We start from the raw sequence: 18,419 nt of genomic DNA on the forward strand, positions 1-18,419 counted from the left end.
TCATCAACTATGTGGTGTACTTTTTTAGACCTGTCACTTTTTTTCTATTTTATCATTATTATTTTTTTTTTATTATTTATCAATTGCACATTTTACAAGAATGTAAATCTCAAATTATATAAATATCGAATTTTACAAATTCCCACAGTGCAAGTGTTGAACAAAAGACTCACATCATCACATTTATGAATGTAATATTTTGCCAAAAGAAAAATGAGATTCATATTGTAAGTTTCATTAGTCTTAGTTCTGTTGAGGCCATAAGACTAGACCTGTCTCTTTAAACTCCTCCCTGCTCTGAACGATGACGCTAGCAGCGCTAAACAGCTGACGTCACGCTCACACGGGTTGTTTTCTTGCGAGCTCGTGTACTTCAGACAACAGCTTAATCTATCATACTGTCATTAAAACTCAGCGCATTTTAGCGTCTTTCACAGCACTTACATTTAAGTTTCTTGTCCGCTAATTTAAGCGGGCGTTCGGTCGCTAATAATTCTCAAACACTACACAGGCTCGTGGCTAATGCTAATGGTGGCGTCGGGTATTTCTTGAATTTCTGTTTCATTTCGTCAGGCCTTTTCAAACTGACACCGCCGAAGGATTCAAGCGTTACTTAGCGTGTTGGCAGCCGAGAATGAACTGGATTTTCCCCTTGTCCAAGGGCTCTGGATCGATCCCTCCTCTGAACAGTTTACAGAAACAAAGACAGAGACAGATCGAGTCTCTCAAAGCTGCTCACTCCAAGTAAGTCTCTGTCCCAAACCTAGAGAGCTGAAAACCTAGACAGCGTTCAGATGTTTGGGATAAAAATAGTAAGCACGTTAGGATTTAAGTCAGTTGAAGTATACATGTGATGATATGAGCACTGATAACACGTGCTCGTTGAAACGAACAGTGAAATGAATCTTCCGGAATACTCGATTGGTGTTGTTGTTGTTATTGGTGTGTGCGTGTTCGCGCGCGCGTGTTCAGGATGTGCTGTACAGGTTTCAGATTAAAGTATTAGCTCTTCATTGTTTACTCCAGATCCCTTCTTACTCCACAGGACACATCTTAAATTAGTGGCATAGTACACCGTGTGGCATTTCTTAAGAGATTTATGGAGCTATTTTGGGGTTGACTTCACCCGTTTTGATTAAGTAACAATTACTAGTCATTCAGAACACAAGACTGACCTGTTTACGCAATGACGTGATCTGTACCAATGATCTTTCAGTTTCCTAGAATGTAATTCGGAGCAGTCCGTTTTATAAACATACCGAGGGTTATTTTTGCAGTACAAATTATAGTGTTGGGGGTAACGCGTTACAAGTAACGCGAGTAACGTAGCATTACTTTTATGAGTACTAAGGAACGAGTAAAGTAACGCAATAAAATATCAAGTAATGATATTTGAGTTTCATATTAAAGGGTTTACTTTTTGGATAAATTAATACGATAAAAAAAATTTCCTGAAATAAAATTAGTGTAATGTTGAATCACACTCAAAAAGAAAATGAGCTTTCCGTGGGAACAAAATCAATTGACCCTCCGCTAAGCCCCGCCCTCCTTAGTTACTGTTGCTACGCTTGTCAAGCTTTTGTGCCTGGCACGTCTATTACAATGTGTATGCGCCAGTGTCAGACATTCCCAGGGATATAATTAGTAATTTTTGGCGAAAAGGTGAGATATCAGAGAAAGCCAGGCAAACAAGGACTGCAGTAAGCATTACAGGGGTATAGTCACGACATAATAGGCAACCGATTAGAAAATAATTCAATCAAAATTGAAGCTAGGTTAGCCTAGCCGCCTCATACGCTGACCACTCAACAGCTTAGTTCATGCACAGCAGGATATGTGAAATTTAAAAATAATAATAACAAATTGAAACGTGATTTCTGTTTTTTAACCAAAAAGCCTGATAGACTATTGTTGTGCAATGAAAAATAACGTTACTAACCGACAAGAAAACACGCATGGACATTGAGATAAAGTTGGTTTTATATTCACACATTCAAACTTTCTCCTTAATAATATAATTTCAGAAAAGTATTCTATGCAAATTCGTAATAGTGAAATCATATAAGCAGCCAATGACTATCAAAGTACAACATTATTCACAGTCAATGAAATAGTGCTAATATTGTTTTGAAGTCATACTTAAATGTGATGTCAGACTGAATATTCAAAGTTTCATGGTAAACTGTTACAGTAGCATATGACAAGTTGTCACTTAACGAATGTGCGAATATAAAACCAACTTTACCTCAATGAAAACCAAGATGGCCGAGCCTTACATTTCTGTGATGGAAGGATTCTCATCATCATAGAAGAAAACTGAAAAGTCTCAATAGACAGTGATTTTACTAAACTAGTAAGACACAAATACATAGATAGCAAACACATTGCTTTCAACTTTCATTAATCTGTATATACGGCGTGTATAACATCAGAAAGTTCTCAGAAGATAACATTATTCTAATAATTTTTTTTATTATTATTTTTTTAAGATAAATGAAGGTGTAGGTTATTGACCTTATTCTACAATGTGGAAGTTCGCTCGTTTAGAACTTCCTATTCAGTTGTCTGTGGGAGAAATGACAATAATAAACTGCACAAAAAGGTCAAACTACTTGCTCTACAATCGTGTGTTCATGACTACAGACAAAGCAGAATAATATAACAAGAAAATCTCAGTTTGCATCATCAAGCAGCATAACTAGTTGTTTTTAGCGTCTAAAAATGAATGGAACTGACAGAGACCAGAGGTCTCAAGCCAAAAAGATTCAAACTGCTGCGCCCACTCATTCGTGAAGAATTAGGTCAATACAGTGTGTCGTTAAATGCAGAGCTCCTATAGTTCAAAAAAAGAAAAATACCTAGCTTGTTCTAAAAGAGATCAAGTCTCAGGCAGGTATGGAAAAGTAACTCAAAAAACGCATTAGTTTCCATAAAAAGTAATTAATTAACACAACTAGTTAATTTTTTGTTGAGTTACTCAATATTGTAAATAATGCATTACTATCAAAAGTAACTTTCCCCAACACTCATTGTAGTTGTAATAACTGCTTAACATGTTTTCTAGAACCGGTCTGTCAAACACGTAGCCCCGCCTCCAAATATTTATTGTTTCTGGTTGAGATTTATGGAAGGGAAAATTCACTCCAAAACATTTCAGTTTGCTCTTAATTTACTCTTCATTAGGCATAGGAAAGTCCTTAGTTTCCAGAATGTTCTTTGATGGTTAGTCAGGTAAGTTTTCTTGATGTAAACAGAGCATTCCTTCTAGGTTAGGAGAATGCTCCTGTTGTCTTTAAATTGATAATTTACCCAAATAAGAACATTCTGTGATCATTAGCTCAACCAAACCTTTATGGGGTTTTTTATTAACACAAAAGAAGATCTTTTGAAGAAAGCTAGAAACCTGTAACCATTGACTTTCCAAGTATTCGTTTTGCTACAATGGAAGTCAATGGTTACAGTGTTTTAGCTTTCTTCAAAATACCTTCTTTAGTGTTCAACAGAATAAAGAACTCATAAAGTTTTGGAACCTCTTGAGTGTGAGTTCATTTTCATTTACCGATGAAATATACCCGTCACAGAACTTTCTTTTTGGTAACCTCCCAACTTTTATGATGTCTCTATAGTATTGCAGAAATCCAGAAGGATGTAGAGTACAGACTTCCTTTTACTGTCAACAATTCAACTATTACTGTCAATATGTAAGTAAATATATATTTATTCTTAATTAATTTATTCAAACGCACCTGCACAGTTTCGGTATTAACATATTGTGTGATGTTGGTTGTTGTCTACAGCTTGCTCCCCCCACAGTTCCCTCAGGAGAAACCAGTGGTTAGTGTGTTTCCTCCAGTGGGTCATCATTTAGTAGACGGCAACAATGGAACAATGGTTACCAGCCCACTCATAGCTAATGTAGGTGTTTCTTAATTTTATTTATTTAGATTTTTAAAATAAAACCATTATTTGCATTTACCATAACTGTTTCTTTTAAAATATCCATGAAATCAAAATACAGAAAATATATATTTTTTAAATAGAATTTTGCTGTGTCTATTGTTAAAGATCTACCTGTGCATAAGATTTTTCACTGTATTGTTTTAAATTCACATACCTTCATAATCTACAAACAAAATAACCTCTTGCTACAAGACATTTCCTCTCTGATCACATGTGTACCAGTGTAGGTGCATAACAGCCTGTCAGTAATGAGAAATCACAGCAATAGCAAACATGCAAAATTTCAGATCATAAAATCTCGAATCAAGTCTTTTCTTATTTGAAAAACTATTTAAGTTAGATATACATTTTAATAGAGAAAAAAAACTATCGCAAGTTCTGTTTAATTCAATCTTTAATATATTCCTGGTCTTATTCTGCACCATTTATCATTCAGTCATTAATTTTTCTTCAGCTTAGCCCCTCATTTATCAGGGGTCACCGCAGCGGAATGAACCAACTATTGCGGCATATGTTTTACATAGCATATGCCCTTTCCAGCCGCGTTAAGTTCCTGATAATATAAGATTAATTTAAGGCGGAAAAAGAATAAGACTGAATTGCTTTTATAGTGTAAACACTCTTGTGGTCAAATTTAATTCAAACAACCAATAAAGACCAGCTACTCCCTACATATATATTTAGAACAACTGTTCTCAGTGTAGTTGTGTAGGTCTGTTTTTTTTTTTTTTTTGTATAAATCTTGTCACTTTCGCATTCATGTATAGATCATTTCAATTTGGTGATGTCATTGGCCTATGAACATTTCCTGCTTGTTGTTAAACTATTATATAACTATAACAAGAGGGAATTCAATCATAGCTTGATATTAAAACAACATCAAGACATTATTTATCAATATGCAGACCTTTTTGGATTGTTAGGGTCTATGGAAATTAAAAATGTAAAACAGAAAATACTTTAGGACCTTTGTTATAGTTTACATCCCTCAAAATGGTAGTTTGCAATATAAGAAAAACCAATACATACACACATATTTTCTCCTTAAAGAAATTTGTAAAGTGATCAAAAGTGGAAAAAGAAGTTGATGTGAACAAAACATGTGAACAAACATTTTTCTCTCATCTACATCTAGTCTAATTCACAAAAACACATCCATTTCAATGTGGTCATGTCATTGGCCCATGAACATTTCCTGCTTGTTATTAAACTATCTCATAACTGTAACAAGAGGCAATTCAGTTATAACTTAATGTTAAAACTGATATCATAACATTATTTATCTATTTTTGGCTCTTTTTGAATTCTCAGAAGTTATGGTAATTAAAAATGTAAAACAGGAAATACGTTGGGACCATTGTTCACACCCATCATATTGTTCTAAGGTGTAAACAGTTCCATTAGCATAATATTATACTATTTTATTTTTTCCTTCTCTCTAGTTTGGAATGCATTCAGATTTAGGCAAAGTAATTCAGAGTTTGCTAGATGAGTTCTGGAAAAGTCCTCCGGCCTTGATGTCAGATCCCACCTTTCCTTAGTGAGTATTTATCACCTTCTTACTGCAAGTTAATTCACATCTAATAAGGAAGATCTCTGATTTGTGTTTTTGTTTGTTTTGCCCCTCAGTATGTACAAACCATCGGCAATGCCCCCTTACCCAACACAGAGCTTCCATTTTGTTCCTGCCTTCCAACCTCAGGATGGTCAGCGGCCGATTGGCCCAGCCCCTGTGCCACATGCAGGGATGGAGCCTCAACAAGCCCCTCCTAGACCAGCAGCACCAGCTTACGGACTCATCACAGACCTTCCACTTCCTGTACCAACTGCTGACTCACAGGTACCGCTCAGTCCAAGATGAGCTAATTGGTTTATTCCAATTCCAGTTACTGTATTTTTACACTGCTGTGTCTAGTGACACTTGCTAAAATTATGCGTGATTTTGAGTACTTGTGCTTTGTACAGTGGACAAAAAAAGTATTTGAATTCATTTCAGATGCCAATTCAAAACAAAAACTATGAGAATACAGATTTGATTTGAAATCATTTGATTTAAAGTGTATTTTAAATGAATTTCTGATGTCAAAAGTAGGATTCATAATATTGTGAATATAGCAAAACTGAAACTAGAGGTCATACATTTGTATGTGTCATAAAGTTTATGATATTTGCCACCAGCTACATATCCTGGTTCAGTCACGAAGGTGCCTCGAAACTTGCTTTGACAATAATCCTAAAGCCTTTTTTTTATATAACCCTTAAGGAGGATCTATACAATCGGTGTAAAACTGTGTGGTTTAACTGTACATCAAGTATCTGAAACTATTTATGCCCTGCTTTATTGAAGCCCAATTTCACCACATAAAAAATGCTTTGTCCGAATCCTAATTATGGCATAAAAATGAAGAATTATGCAATAATCTTTATCAATCTTAATTATTGCATAATTATTTATAAATATGAGATAGAAGTAGACATTTTGAGACACTTAAGTCATATTTATGACATTAATCAAAAGTCAATTTACCTCAAAAATGTCAGAAAATTGTATTAGCATCTCATATTCATGACAATATTAAGGACTTCTATTAAGAGGTTCCTGCACAGCAAATTTTAGATAGTAGATTTAACTACTTTGGAGTTAAAATTAACACTCCCTCAGAGTTTATATGGGAACCACTATAAGTGTTAAAAATAACACTTTTGAAAGTGTTAACATTGTCAACACCAAGAGAGTGTTAATTAGCAAACTCTTATTGTGTAAAATATCTGTTCAATTTCCGAAAAAATACCAGCAGCTGTGGTTGCCAGAATCTTTCTGTGAAAAACATGGAAGTTTTATATAACTGTATAAATTTACAAAAAATAACCATATTTCATGAACTAATACATTGTTCATTTTACAAAATCATAGCTTAGTGCAAAAAAATGTAAAGTCTTTAGATGCAATAATGTTTTCATGTGTGATGGCAAGTAGCAAACAGATTTTGACAGCATTAGTAACTACACAGTTACCTTTAAACAAAAGAAGATACAGCATTACATCAAATTTTCTCAGTTCATCTTGGACTTGAACAGAGACGCTATTATCCTCCACAATGGTGACACAAAAACCGTTTTGCTGTTTTTCTTTCTTTTTTTTCATTTTTAGATTTTACGGAAAAATACCAGCAGCTGTGGTTGCCAGTAATCTGCTGTTTTTGAACATTCATAAATTCAGTTTACAGAATATTTCTGTTAAAAGCACATTCAACAGTCTGTATTTTTTATCGAACTCACACTGCAAATTTTAGATTTGGTAGATTTAACTACCTTAGAGTTAAAATTAACACTCCCTCAGTGTTTATATGGGAACCACTATAAGTGTTAAAATAACATTTTTGAAAGTGTTAAAATTTTTAACACCCAGAGTGTTAATTAGCAAACTCTTATTGTGTAAAATATCTGTTAAATGTATGTCAAAATACTGGCAGCAGTGGTTGCCAGTAATCTGCTGTTTTCAACATTTTAGATTCGTAAATTCAGTTTCCAGAATATTTCTGTTAAAAACAAATCCCATTGTCTGTATTTTTCATTCGAACACACGTAAGCCTTAAATTCCAGAGCAAAATCCTCACTAGTGTCCTCACTACAGAGGGCTGAACACTTAGACAGTGATGAAGTTAATGAGACAATAAAGTGTCTAATTAAAGGAGGATTGAGAATTGTTGATGAACAACTGTTAACAAGCAGAATCACTGAAGGACAGAAAAACACAAGCCAAAACCAAAGATGAAATCAACTGAGAAAAAAAAAAAACTCTAAATAAAATAATAATCAATAAAAATAAAACAAATTACACAATAAAAAATGTTATTTTTCAACATCTTTAAAAAAAACTCATCAAATTAAACAACTTATCATGGAGCTTCACCTATTATTGACCAGTGTCTTTATTTCTGTCATGTGAACAAAAGCTCTTAATAAAATTTCTGTTGTTCATTTGAAGTCACCATGATGGAGGACAGAGTCTGCTTTAGTCAGCCTCTTCAACTTCTTACTATAAATGTCTTTTATTTTGGTTGCTATAGATAGTGTTAATTACACTAATTAAACATATAGCATGGAAAGCCGAAAGAAAATTAAAGTGTCAGTCTGAAGAGATTATTAATGATAACATAGCCATCCTTTCCTGCTTGTTTTCTAATTCAATATCATATTAGTTATGTGTGAGAAATAAATAATATACATAAATGTAACCACTGAGGCTCCAATAAAATAAAAAAAATTATTTACATGAGAATGTTTGATCTATGGCACAACCTATAAACACCCAGAGATCAATAATTAGTCTTTGAATCTCAATGATGGTGACAAACAAAAAAATAAAAATCAAGTAAAAAAAAACACTACTGAAATATCACCTCCCAAAAACAACACAAAATAAAGGAAAAGAAAGAGATTGTAAGAACATAAAGCTGCATAATTTATTCATGCTGCAATGCATGCTGGGAGCTTTGTACTATGCTGGCACCCAGCATGCATTGCGGCATGAACGATGCAGCTTTTTTTTTTTTTTTAGCAACCACGGTTGAGGTTCATGTCCTGATTCTTGATCTCTGTGTGTCATAAAGAGCAAGCTGGAGCTACAATGTTGAATGCATGACACTCTAACTATTAGTTGCATCCTAATTGTTTGTTGAATTTTCTATGAAGAGTAGCAAACTGCCAGAAGTATTGTCCCATGCAGCTTTAATACAACTATATTTGCATATTTTTATGAATCAACTTAACAAACACCTGATATTAAATCTATAACAATTAAGCATTAACAGTATAGTTTCTTTTGACCTTTCTTGCTATAGCTAATAAGTTTTAGATACACAGCTATAGCAGTCAGAGAAACATTAGGATATAAGCGTAAAGCTTCAAGAGCTCAAATAAGCAGCCTCTGATCTCTATGATGGTGAGGTCAAATTAAATATTTTTAATAAAAAAAAATATAAACTCTGTTCATTGTCAAATATTCTTACAGAAATGAAGTCATGAAATGAACTGTAATCAGTGAAGCTGCTTATACTATTATTTAATGGAGTTGTTTAATCCTCTGTTTTAATTCAGCTGGTTTGGTGTGAGGCTGTGTCTGTAGTTTTATTTCTTCCTTCAATTTCTTATTCCTTCAGGGATTGTGCTTGTTAACAGCAGGTGTTTAACAGCAGGTGTCTGAATTCACTTATTTGTGGTCATTCGCTCTGTCTAGTGAACTAAACTAATTGACTAATTTAAGGGCCAGGTGAATGAGGGTGTGGCGAGATTTCAGACACTCTGATTAGTTTCTCAAATACAAGGGTTTTCTACAAAGGTAGATATATGTTACTCTGTGTGACAAGGAGGCAAATCAGCTTCTAACGCCGAGAGGGTTATTTTACCTTTATCTAACTCTAGAATTTTAACACTTTACTCTGAATTACCACAACACTTGAAATTTAACACCAATGAATTTGCTGTGTGTACACAGAGTTTATATGTGAAGTGCAGCGTAGTGCTCTGCAGCATCATTTTGCTAAACTTATAGGATTCAGTGAATTTCAGTAAAATGTTTTTATTTCAATATTAATATGTGTAACGTGATTGAGTGCTCACAACGGAGGTGCCAATCTAAATGCAGGTTTATTGAGAATGGTCAGGCAAGCAACGGTCAACACAGGGTAAACAGATGTATACAGTCAAATCCAGATTCATTGTCAAAATAACAGGCGAGTGGTCAGAGGGCAGGAAGCAGACTGGGATAAACAATAAAACAATCAAAACAAAGCAAGGGTCAAAACCGGCAAGGAAAAAGCAAGGAAAACGCATTGTAATGTCACAGAATGTCACGGACGTAAATGCGTCTGAGTGTCCTAATTGGTTTCACGTCAGCGAGTTCAAGACGTCTAGAAAGCTCTCTTTCCGGCAATCTTCCTTCTGCGTCCACACTGAGCAGCATTCTAGCAAATTAGCAGTAATGTTACAACTTCTATTTCTGGAAAATTGGCAAAACTAATTTACTTGTATTTTCAATAACAGTCTGTTCAAACATACAGACCTGAAAGCTTGAATAAACCATAATTAATATAAAACATCAACTAAAATGTTTAAAATATGATACATAAAATCATTGTAAGGTTTTAAGTAAAAAAAAAAAAAAAAAGTTATTTTATCTCAACTTTTTTATGTTTATCTTTTCTGGCATAGTTTTCATTTATCTAACTTTGACCTTGTTTTAACATATTAAGTCATAGTTACAAGAAGTCAAAAATGATTACAAAGTTATGAGAAGGTCAAGATTAAGTGCCCAGTCACACCAAACGCACTTATTGCATTGAGAGACACGTTCTTTGAATGATTAATAAAATCGATTGTTTTGCGCACTGCTTGTGCGCCCTTTGCACCTCGCGTTTTAAATGCCTGCTGCGCCTCATGTTTTTGTCGTTGTGAGCTGTGCTCTCGCAGTTGAAAAAGTTAACTCTAAGCAGAAAAAGCATGTTATGTCAGACGCGTCTCTTTTATTCTCCAATCAAATGAAAGCAGAGGCGGAGTTTCCGTTGAGACGACAGCAGTGTCTGTGTTGTCAAGACAACTACAGAGACTTTTAAAGATGGAGGAGAGACTAACAGTTGTTGTTTTGAGTTATCCAAAGTTGTATGACTTTACAAATCTTGAATATCACAATATTAATAAATATAAAAATTTTTAACAATATCAACAGCAACACTCACGGACAAGACGCAGCTGATTCATGCCTTGCGATATAAAAAGTGCACCGCGGGGTGCCTCACATTTTTATAATGCAAAAGCGCATTTGGTGTGATCGGCCCCTAAGAATAATTAATCTTTTACAACTTTTAAATCAGATTCTAGTTATCTGATTATTTTGATATACATCACAATTTAGCTTGCCATATAATTTAACAAATTCTTAACAAACTCATAATTATTAATTACCAAATAATGATTGAACAAAATATTGGGCATATTTGTTTTTTGTCACTATAACACATAGCATATTTAATTTAGTTCTGAAAATGAACCATTTTTAATCAATCAACATTGCAATTTTTATGAACCAGCATTCAATAATGGAGTACATTACTGTCGCTTTGTTAAAAAAAAAAAAAGATGTCTATCCAGTCTAATGCACACAGTCGGCATGCAAAAACGGACCCACAAACATTTTCTATTCATTAAATCAAAAGCACTGTGCAATAACCTATAAAGGCTCACTCTTGCTGTTCTTCCTTTGTAGTCTGGCCTGAATGGACACATATACAAGATGCCTGATATCCCAGATACATTTTCAGAACTATCTGAGATGAGGTACGGTACTTCAAAACATTTCTTGTCTTGCATCTGTTTTTTTCTGCTATGTTTAAGGTAGAGTGCTAAAACATGTCAGTAGCTTTTACCTATTTTCTTAAAGTGACCCTATTATACTTTTTCCAACATTACCTTTCATGTAGCACATAATATAGCTACTTGTGAGTGTAAAAGCTTTGCAAAGTTTCAGTCATCAAAGTACTCAATAAATGGAGCTATTTTCCCCAAGAATAAAAAGAACCAATTCTGAGCTGCCAGAAATGAGCTCATCAGTAAATCTAGTTTACTTCCAGTACAAAATATATGTATTTTTTAACAAATTTGCATAATGTCAGTCTATGGTCTTAATTGGCTGCCTACTGATAATGATTAATTTGACCCTTTAAGCACTTGTTGTAACTTAGGCCTTGAAGATTGTGGTTTGTGTTGTCGATAAGATGGTGTTTTCTGAGCTTCGAATGCAAGTACAAGTACTTTGTTGTACAAAAATCACAACAGACTGGGTCAACAGACCAATTTGAGTAAAGCAGACTCTCTAAAAGCAGTTTAGAGAGACTGGGTCCTTAAACAAATTGTTTTAAATATATCGGATGAGATGATACTGTGCATATTTAAGATTAAAGTGACCTTGGATAGATGTAAAGTCTCAGAGAGTTCCAAAACAAAACTAGGAACATTTATAATGGCATAACAGACACTTAAAATGTTCCCTTTGAACATATTTAGATGAAGTTGACATTAAAGGGTGCAAAAAAAGAACATTTTTGAATTTATTACTTACCACCATGTCATTCCAGTCTCCTGAGACCTTTATTTATGTTTGGAACATAAGTTAAGATATTTTAGTTGAAATCCGAGAGCTCTATCATCCTCCATAGATCGCAGTGGTCCAAAGTGTTTTAAGGTAAGAAAAGGAACCAACAACATTGTCAAAACATTTAGTGTGGCTTCAACTGTAATCATACGAAGTTCCAAGAACACTTTTGTGCATCAAAAACCTGTAAAAACCTGTTAAAACCATCAGATGAGGGTGTGCATTTACTAAAGGCAAAAAGATGCTTGCATTTTGCACTGCTGACTCACCCATAGTAAAACAACGTTGAACAAAGTCATTTTTACATGTTTTTTGGCACACAAAATTGTTTTTGAAGCTTCATATGATTATGTTTTACCACTATTAGCTGAACCACTAGAAGACAGAGGAATTGTTTTGTCAATGTGTTTGTTTTCTCATGCCATCATTGTCTCTGGAAGTTCAGAGAGTTCTTGCATTCCATTAAAATATCTTATTTTTCTTCTAAAGATGAATAGAATTTTCATTTGAGGATACCCTTTATTAACATTTTGTCATCTTTCTGGCGGGTTTGTAGCGTTTCTCAGCTGAAGGACATGAGCGATCAGGACGATGTGCTGTTGGACTTCTTTATGTGTCTGCCTCAACTCAAAAAAGTCACCTCAGACAAAGAGGAGCTGGTCAACAGCATCGTAGAGATGGCCAGTGAGTTTGTCCAGTACACTACAGTTTGAGCCAATCATTATTTTCTTGATTCACATTTACATCTACTTTTTTTGGAGCAATCATGTCGGATTGCACGAAAACAATCTGTCTGATGTTGCCAAAATGTTTTAGTTTAGCCCAAGTTTTAGTATGTAAAATGTTTCAGCATACCAGAAATGTTTTAGTATGGTTTACATTTGTACTCAAGTTAGACAAGTGTGGTGCTTATCGACAAGAGAGGGCACCAATAACGGTCCATACACCATGCTAATCAAGCAATACAACTGTTTATTGCTGGTACACACAGCTGATATCAATTATCACAATAATATTCAATAATCATGAATCATACTCATGAACATCATTAATCGAAATACAACAAAATTGCATAAAAGGCTTATAATGCGAAATAAAGATGAGATTACATGAATAAAAGACAAGAGATAATAAAATTCCCAAGCAATTTGATACAAGTATATACAACCTGAGAGACGTGCCATCATTTTCCTCTTCAAAGACTGGGGAGCCTGTTGAAGTCACATTGGAAAACCAGCACGTGTGTCCGAGAATGCCAGGCGATGTGCACTTATCCCACGGCTGAGCTTCCAATGTTTCAGCAAGAAACCCTCACCTTTATAGTCAAAATTTGGGTGCTGGCCAAAGGTCGGCCTATTAGTTAAGAGAGAAGTGTGAGTTGATCAGCCCCACCTTCTCTCTCAGCTGGTTGCACATTATTTGTGATAGCAAAGCACAAATTTGAGGATTGTAGTGTCAGCATGATTATGTAGAGTCAATATTCTAACTCCTAAAATTTGGAGAAAGGTAACCTTAAGGTCAAGAGACCCTCCTCTGGTCATTTGGTCATGCTCGGGGGTCAATATTTTACCTTTGGATATTTACAGAAAGGCGTAAAGTTAATCTTAAGGTCATGAGACCCTTCTCTGTTCGGTTGGTTGTTTGTTGAGCGCAACAGAAGAAAAACTAAAAAATAACCCATTTGTTACACAGAACATAGTGGCAATTAATAAAAAACTTAAGTTGTTTTGTAAAATGTTCCCCAGTGATGGAAGGGCATCTGCTGCGTAAAACATATGCTGGATAGGTTAGTGGTTCATTCCGCTGTGGCGACCCTGGATTAATAAAGGGACTCAGCTGAAAAGAAAATAATTCAATGAAAGTTTCAAAAAATGTCAATGTAAAATAAATCGATGTTTAGAGTGAGATTGACAGCTAATTACGTCTCATAAAAGCTCTAGATAAAGCCACTTCTCAGGTAATTTTTTTAAATGGATTTTGTAGTGGAGCATTAACAGATGCACTCTGACCAAGGACACGACAAGTGGTACTTGCATAAACAAATTTTGATGTTTTTTGAAATGTGAAAGCAAACCAAAAAGAAACTGCGCCACTGTAGCAAATTAAGCTCCCGTTTTAGAACAAAGCACACAATCTATAATTCTGAAAAAGAAAACAAGGCTCAGTGGTGTATTTCTTGTAATGGGAAATATGCACACAGACTTTAAAATATGGAAATGTGCTTTACAACAGTATTTTCAATAGTTTCACCTGCTGCTTCTGTTTAAACAGTATTTCATCTTGTTTTATGCTTGAACAACTAATTGAATGTTTGTTTAACTGATTATATTTTATTTACATTACAACATCGATGCTGTAAAAGGAACCTTGTAAAATTGAAAATAGTCACATAAACCTTTCCCAAGAAAAAAAAAAAACACTAGCTGTGTATATACTCCACTTAATTTATTATAGATAATTTAAGTCCTTATACCAGGCTTTAATACTCATTAAACTCACATTTGTCATACAGATTAATGTAGATGAGATCAGTGTTTTTAGACCAGCTTTGTAAGTAACAGAAGGAATATATTTTTACTTGCAGAGAAGAACTTGCAGCTTGAGCCACAGTTGGAGGGCAAGAGACAAGAGATGCTGTGTAAAGTATGTACTTTCACTAACACGCATATAAATATTCGGGTCTAAAATAACAGTTTTCATGTAAATATTTTCCTTTTTGTAAATAATGATGGATGAATGTACTCAAATAAGATTAGACCCACTTTAAATTACAATCTTGTCAACAACCTTTTTTGTTGAAAATGCAAAAAATATCTGGTGTGTTTGTTTCTTGTTTTTTTTCTACTGTAGTATGAACAGTTAACCCAGATGAAGTCTGTATTTGAAACCAAAATGCAAAGACAACATGAGCTCAGTGAGGTAAATACATTCAGAGTTGGAAAATAAATACTCTTTAGCATGCATTTATTATTTGCATATTTGATTTTGTGTCTGTAGGACAAGGAAATGTATTATCTGTTGGTGGTTTTTCTGCCTCTATTGTTTAGATTTTTTTGTCCTTTTTTTGATAGTTAAATTTGGTTTTACCTAGAAAAGACTAGGTAAATTATATGAAACAAAGCCTCTTATGTTCGCCAGGAGTGCATTTATTTGATAGAAAATAGTAAAAACTAATATTTTGAACTAATGTTTTATTTGTTTATTTGACATGGACATCACAATTCCACTGGACAAGTGTTTTAGCAAACTTGTTAGTTATCAACACCTGTCCAAGGTAGACTTGACATTTAAAATAAAAAGATTAAAATAAAATAAATACATAAGCGCAAAGGCAGCATGATCAAACAAACTAATAATAGACTATTTATGTACTAGTTTTCTGTTTTAATAATTTAAATAATGTATTCCTGTGATATCAAATCATCAGCTACCATTATTTCTGTTTTTAGTGATGCTTCATAAATGTTTCCAATATTTAGATTTGGTGCTTTTTTTGTTGTCTTACTGGTGCTTGGTTAATAATAATGTTTAATATGCATAAATGTTTTATTATTATTATTATTATTATTATTATTATTAACCATTGTTAAATAAATAGAACAGACAAAAAAGTAATGTCAGCATAATAAGTGAACAATTTAGCCTTTCTGGTAAATTTTTATTGTCCTTTTTTTCCAGAGCTGCAGTTTGAGTGCGTTGCAGGCCAGATTAAAGGTAGCAGCCCATCAGGCTGAAGAAGAATCTGAGGAGACTGCAGAGAACTTTCTGGAAGGAAAAACAGAGATTGACGACTTCCTAGCCAGCTTTATGGAAAAGAGAACGGTATTAAGCAACAATTCAACAACTCTTTCCCAATCGCTGATGGAGTTATCATTTTTCAGTTTTGTTTGATCTGCTAAAAAGGCTTTTTTAGATGCTAAAACAGGCAATATGGGAGCAAAGACAAGCAGTTGGCTCAATACCTAATGGCACACTAAACCCTTTTCCTATAAATCTGCACTTTTGTGAAAAAAGGGAACATTGACTGTCAGGAAGAAGTTTGCTCAGTACAGTGAGGATGGAACGAGTGCCTTCTGAAACAGACACTCGCACATAGAAGCCATTGTAAGACTACACGACAACTGCACATGAAGTGTGTAATTTGGGATTAGGCCCTAGAAGCATTGCTTACGCACATGCAACCTAATGTGATCACCAGACATTAAATGGCATAACTGCTTTATATTACGTATTATAAAGCTGAAATAGATATATGACTGTACGAGCTATGGAGTTTGATGGATTTGATTTGTTCAGTCAGGCTTTTTAGTCATTGTTTTGAATACAATCTGGACATAATTGATTGATTGTATATTTTTTACAATACTTGCTCGAAAGTTTTAATGAGACCACTTGAAAATTCTTAGTATTTTTGGATTTACTGTATTTATTAGGTATAGGGTTTGAATAAAATGTTAATTTAGTTTATTATTATTATTATTATTATAGCACTTTTATAACACAAATTAAAAATATCGTCATTTTTCCATTATGGGTCAGAATATCAAATATCTTCATTTGCTGTGAAAATCAGGGTTATTCCACTAAATTTAGACTTCTTAACTAGTCCGACATTAAAACAGTTGATATTGTGTTGTCTAATTAAATATAAACATGTCTCTTAATGCTTTCAGTAGTGTAAATATTTACCCTCTGAAATGGAAGTTTCGGTTCTGACATGGAAAGACTAATCTAAAAAGACTTGGCCACCTGACCAATCAGAGCAGACTTGGCTTATGGAGGAGAGAGGTTTACAGACATTCATAGCCAAATTATTCTATTAAATGCATTTTAAATGACATTGTTTTGTGATCTCAGGTGCATTTAAACCTATATAGAGAGCTCTGACATAATATTGTGACACTTTATATTGGCATATTACAAGCTATTTACAACTAGAAGCTCTTTTCTTTTGATATATTTATTATACAGTATGTATTATATGTTAAGACAAGATGTTATGTAGCAACTTTGGGGCATGAAAAGCTGATGTATATGCACAATATATTGATATTTTACTCATAAATGAAGTATTATTAATATTATTTCAGCATATTACTTTAAGGTAATTCTAGAACAGCCACAGAAATAATTATCAACATAGAAATTTTTCAGGTTGTCACTCAGAAATCTATTACTGATGCAATAACAAAAGCTCAGTGATCAAATATGCGGAAAAAAAAAATACTAATATTTCCTTCTTAGACTTTACGACCTAAAACTTGCCTATAGCACTTAATGTTGCTCTTATAGTTGTGTAAATTGCTTCCTTGTCCTCATTTGTAAGTCGCTTTGGATAAAAGCGTCTGCTAAATGACTAAATGTAAATGTAAATATGATACACTGTTTTGAAACTAGAAACATGACTTCAACTTAATTCATCTCATGAGGCTTGTGTGATGTTTATGAGACATCATGTACTGTTACAGCTTCCTGTAATAATAGGAAGTCAGCTGAGAAACCAAACTAGATTTGTCATGCCATTTCATTGGGTCTAATTATATTGTGTAATGTGAAATACTAGCTTCCTAAAAGTTGCATTGTTTAAAGCTTTTTCAACAATTTCTTTTAGCTATGTCATAGCAGAAGAGCCAAAGAGGAGAAACTCCAGCAATGTATGAACACACACGGACAGTTTCCCGCCACACTTTAGATTTAATATCCCAAGAAGGTAATGTCCAGTTACTTCACTCATTTACTTGTTTTACAAATATGTTTTCAACTCTTGCATTAATAATAAACAGTATATTATATGATTTATCGCAGGTTTGGGATCAATCTACCAGCAGACCGGTGGGTTTGTGACAAGCAGCGCATCTTGGGGTTTACAGTCTGGATTGGGCAAATATAAAATGCACACGACACAGATTTTGGCACCATTCTATAATGAAATAACAATTATTTGTTTTGCACAGAATTCCTAAAAAGTGTTACGCTCACGCTGGTTAATTAGAACAGATGTGAGCACGGCCCAGACTTGACTGTGAACCAAAGGCTGTAATCAGAAGAGGGCGATCTGTTCTTAATAGTGTTCAGAAGCAGAAACCGAGTTCTAAGCTTATTAGTTGTGACAAATGGGATTGGGCCTTGTAAGCACTTGAAGATGATTCTCAACAATGTTAATGCTGCCGTAAACGTGCGACAAAAAACATACTGTATTTAATAATGTTGATAAAAAAAGCCTTTATTATAATTAGACATTGTATTATATGTTTATTTAATTTGATAGGTTAATAAAACATTTAGAATAATCCCTGTTGTGGTTTTGCAT

General features: G+C 34.0%; 1 protein-coding gene across 1 annotated transcript; it reads left to right on the top strand.

The window, feature by feature from the left end:
• The first annotated feature begins 299 nt into the window (after positions 1 to 299).
• Positions 300 to 18,399, top strand: vps37a (VPS37A subunit of ESCRT-I). The gene is given in 12 exon segments (NM_199990.1): positions 300 to 744; positions 3,627 to 3,701; positions 3,798 to 3,915; positions 5,403 to 5,500; positions 5,590 to 5,800; positions 11,225 to 11,295; positions 12,666 to 12,793; positions 14,694 to 14,752; positions 14,960 to 15,028; positions 15,788 to 15,931; positions 17,721 to 17,819; positions 17,915 to 18,399. Coding segments are annotated over 11 exon segments (1,164 nt in total). The 5' UTR covers positions 300 to 634; the 3' UTR covers positions 17,802 to 17,819; positions 17,915 to 18,399.
• Positions 18,400 to 18,419: the final 20 nt, after the last annotated feature.

The sequence above is a fragment of the Danio rerio genome, chromosome 1 (assembly GCF_049306965.1).
Source record: "Danio rerio strain Tuebingen ecotype United States chromosome 1, GRCz12tu, whole genome shotgun sequence".
Taxonomy (NCBI): Eukaryota; Metazoa; Chordata; class Actinopteri; order Cypriniformes; family Danionidae; genus Danio; species Danio rerio.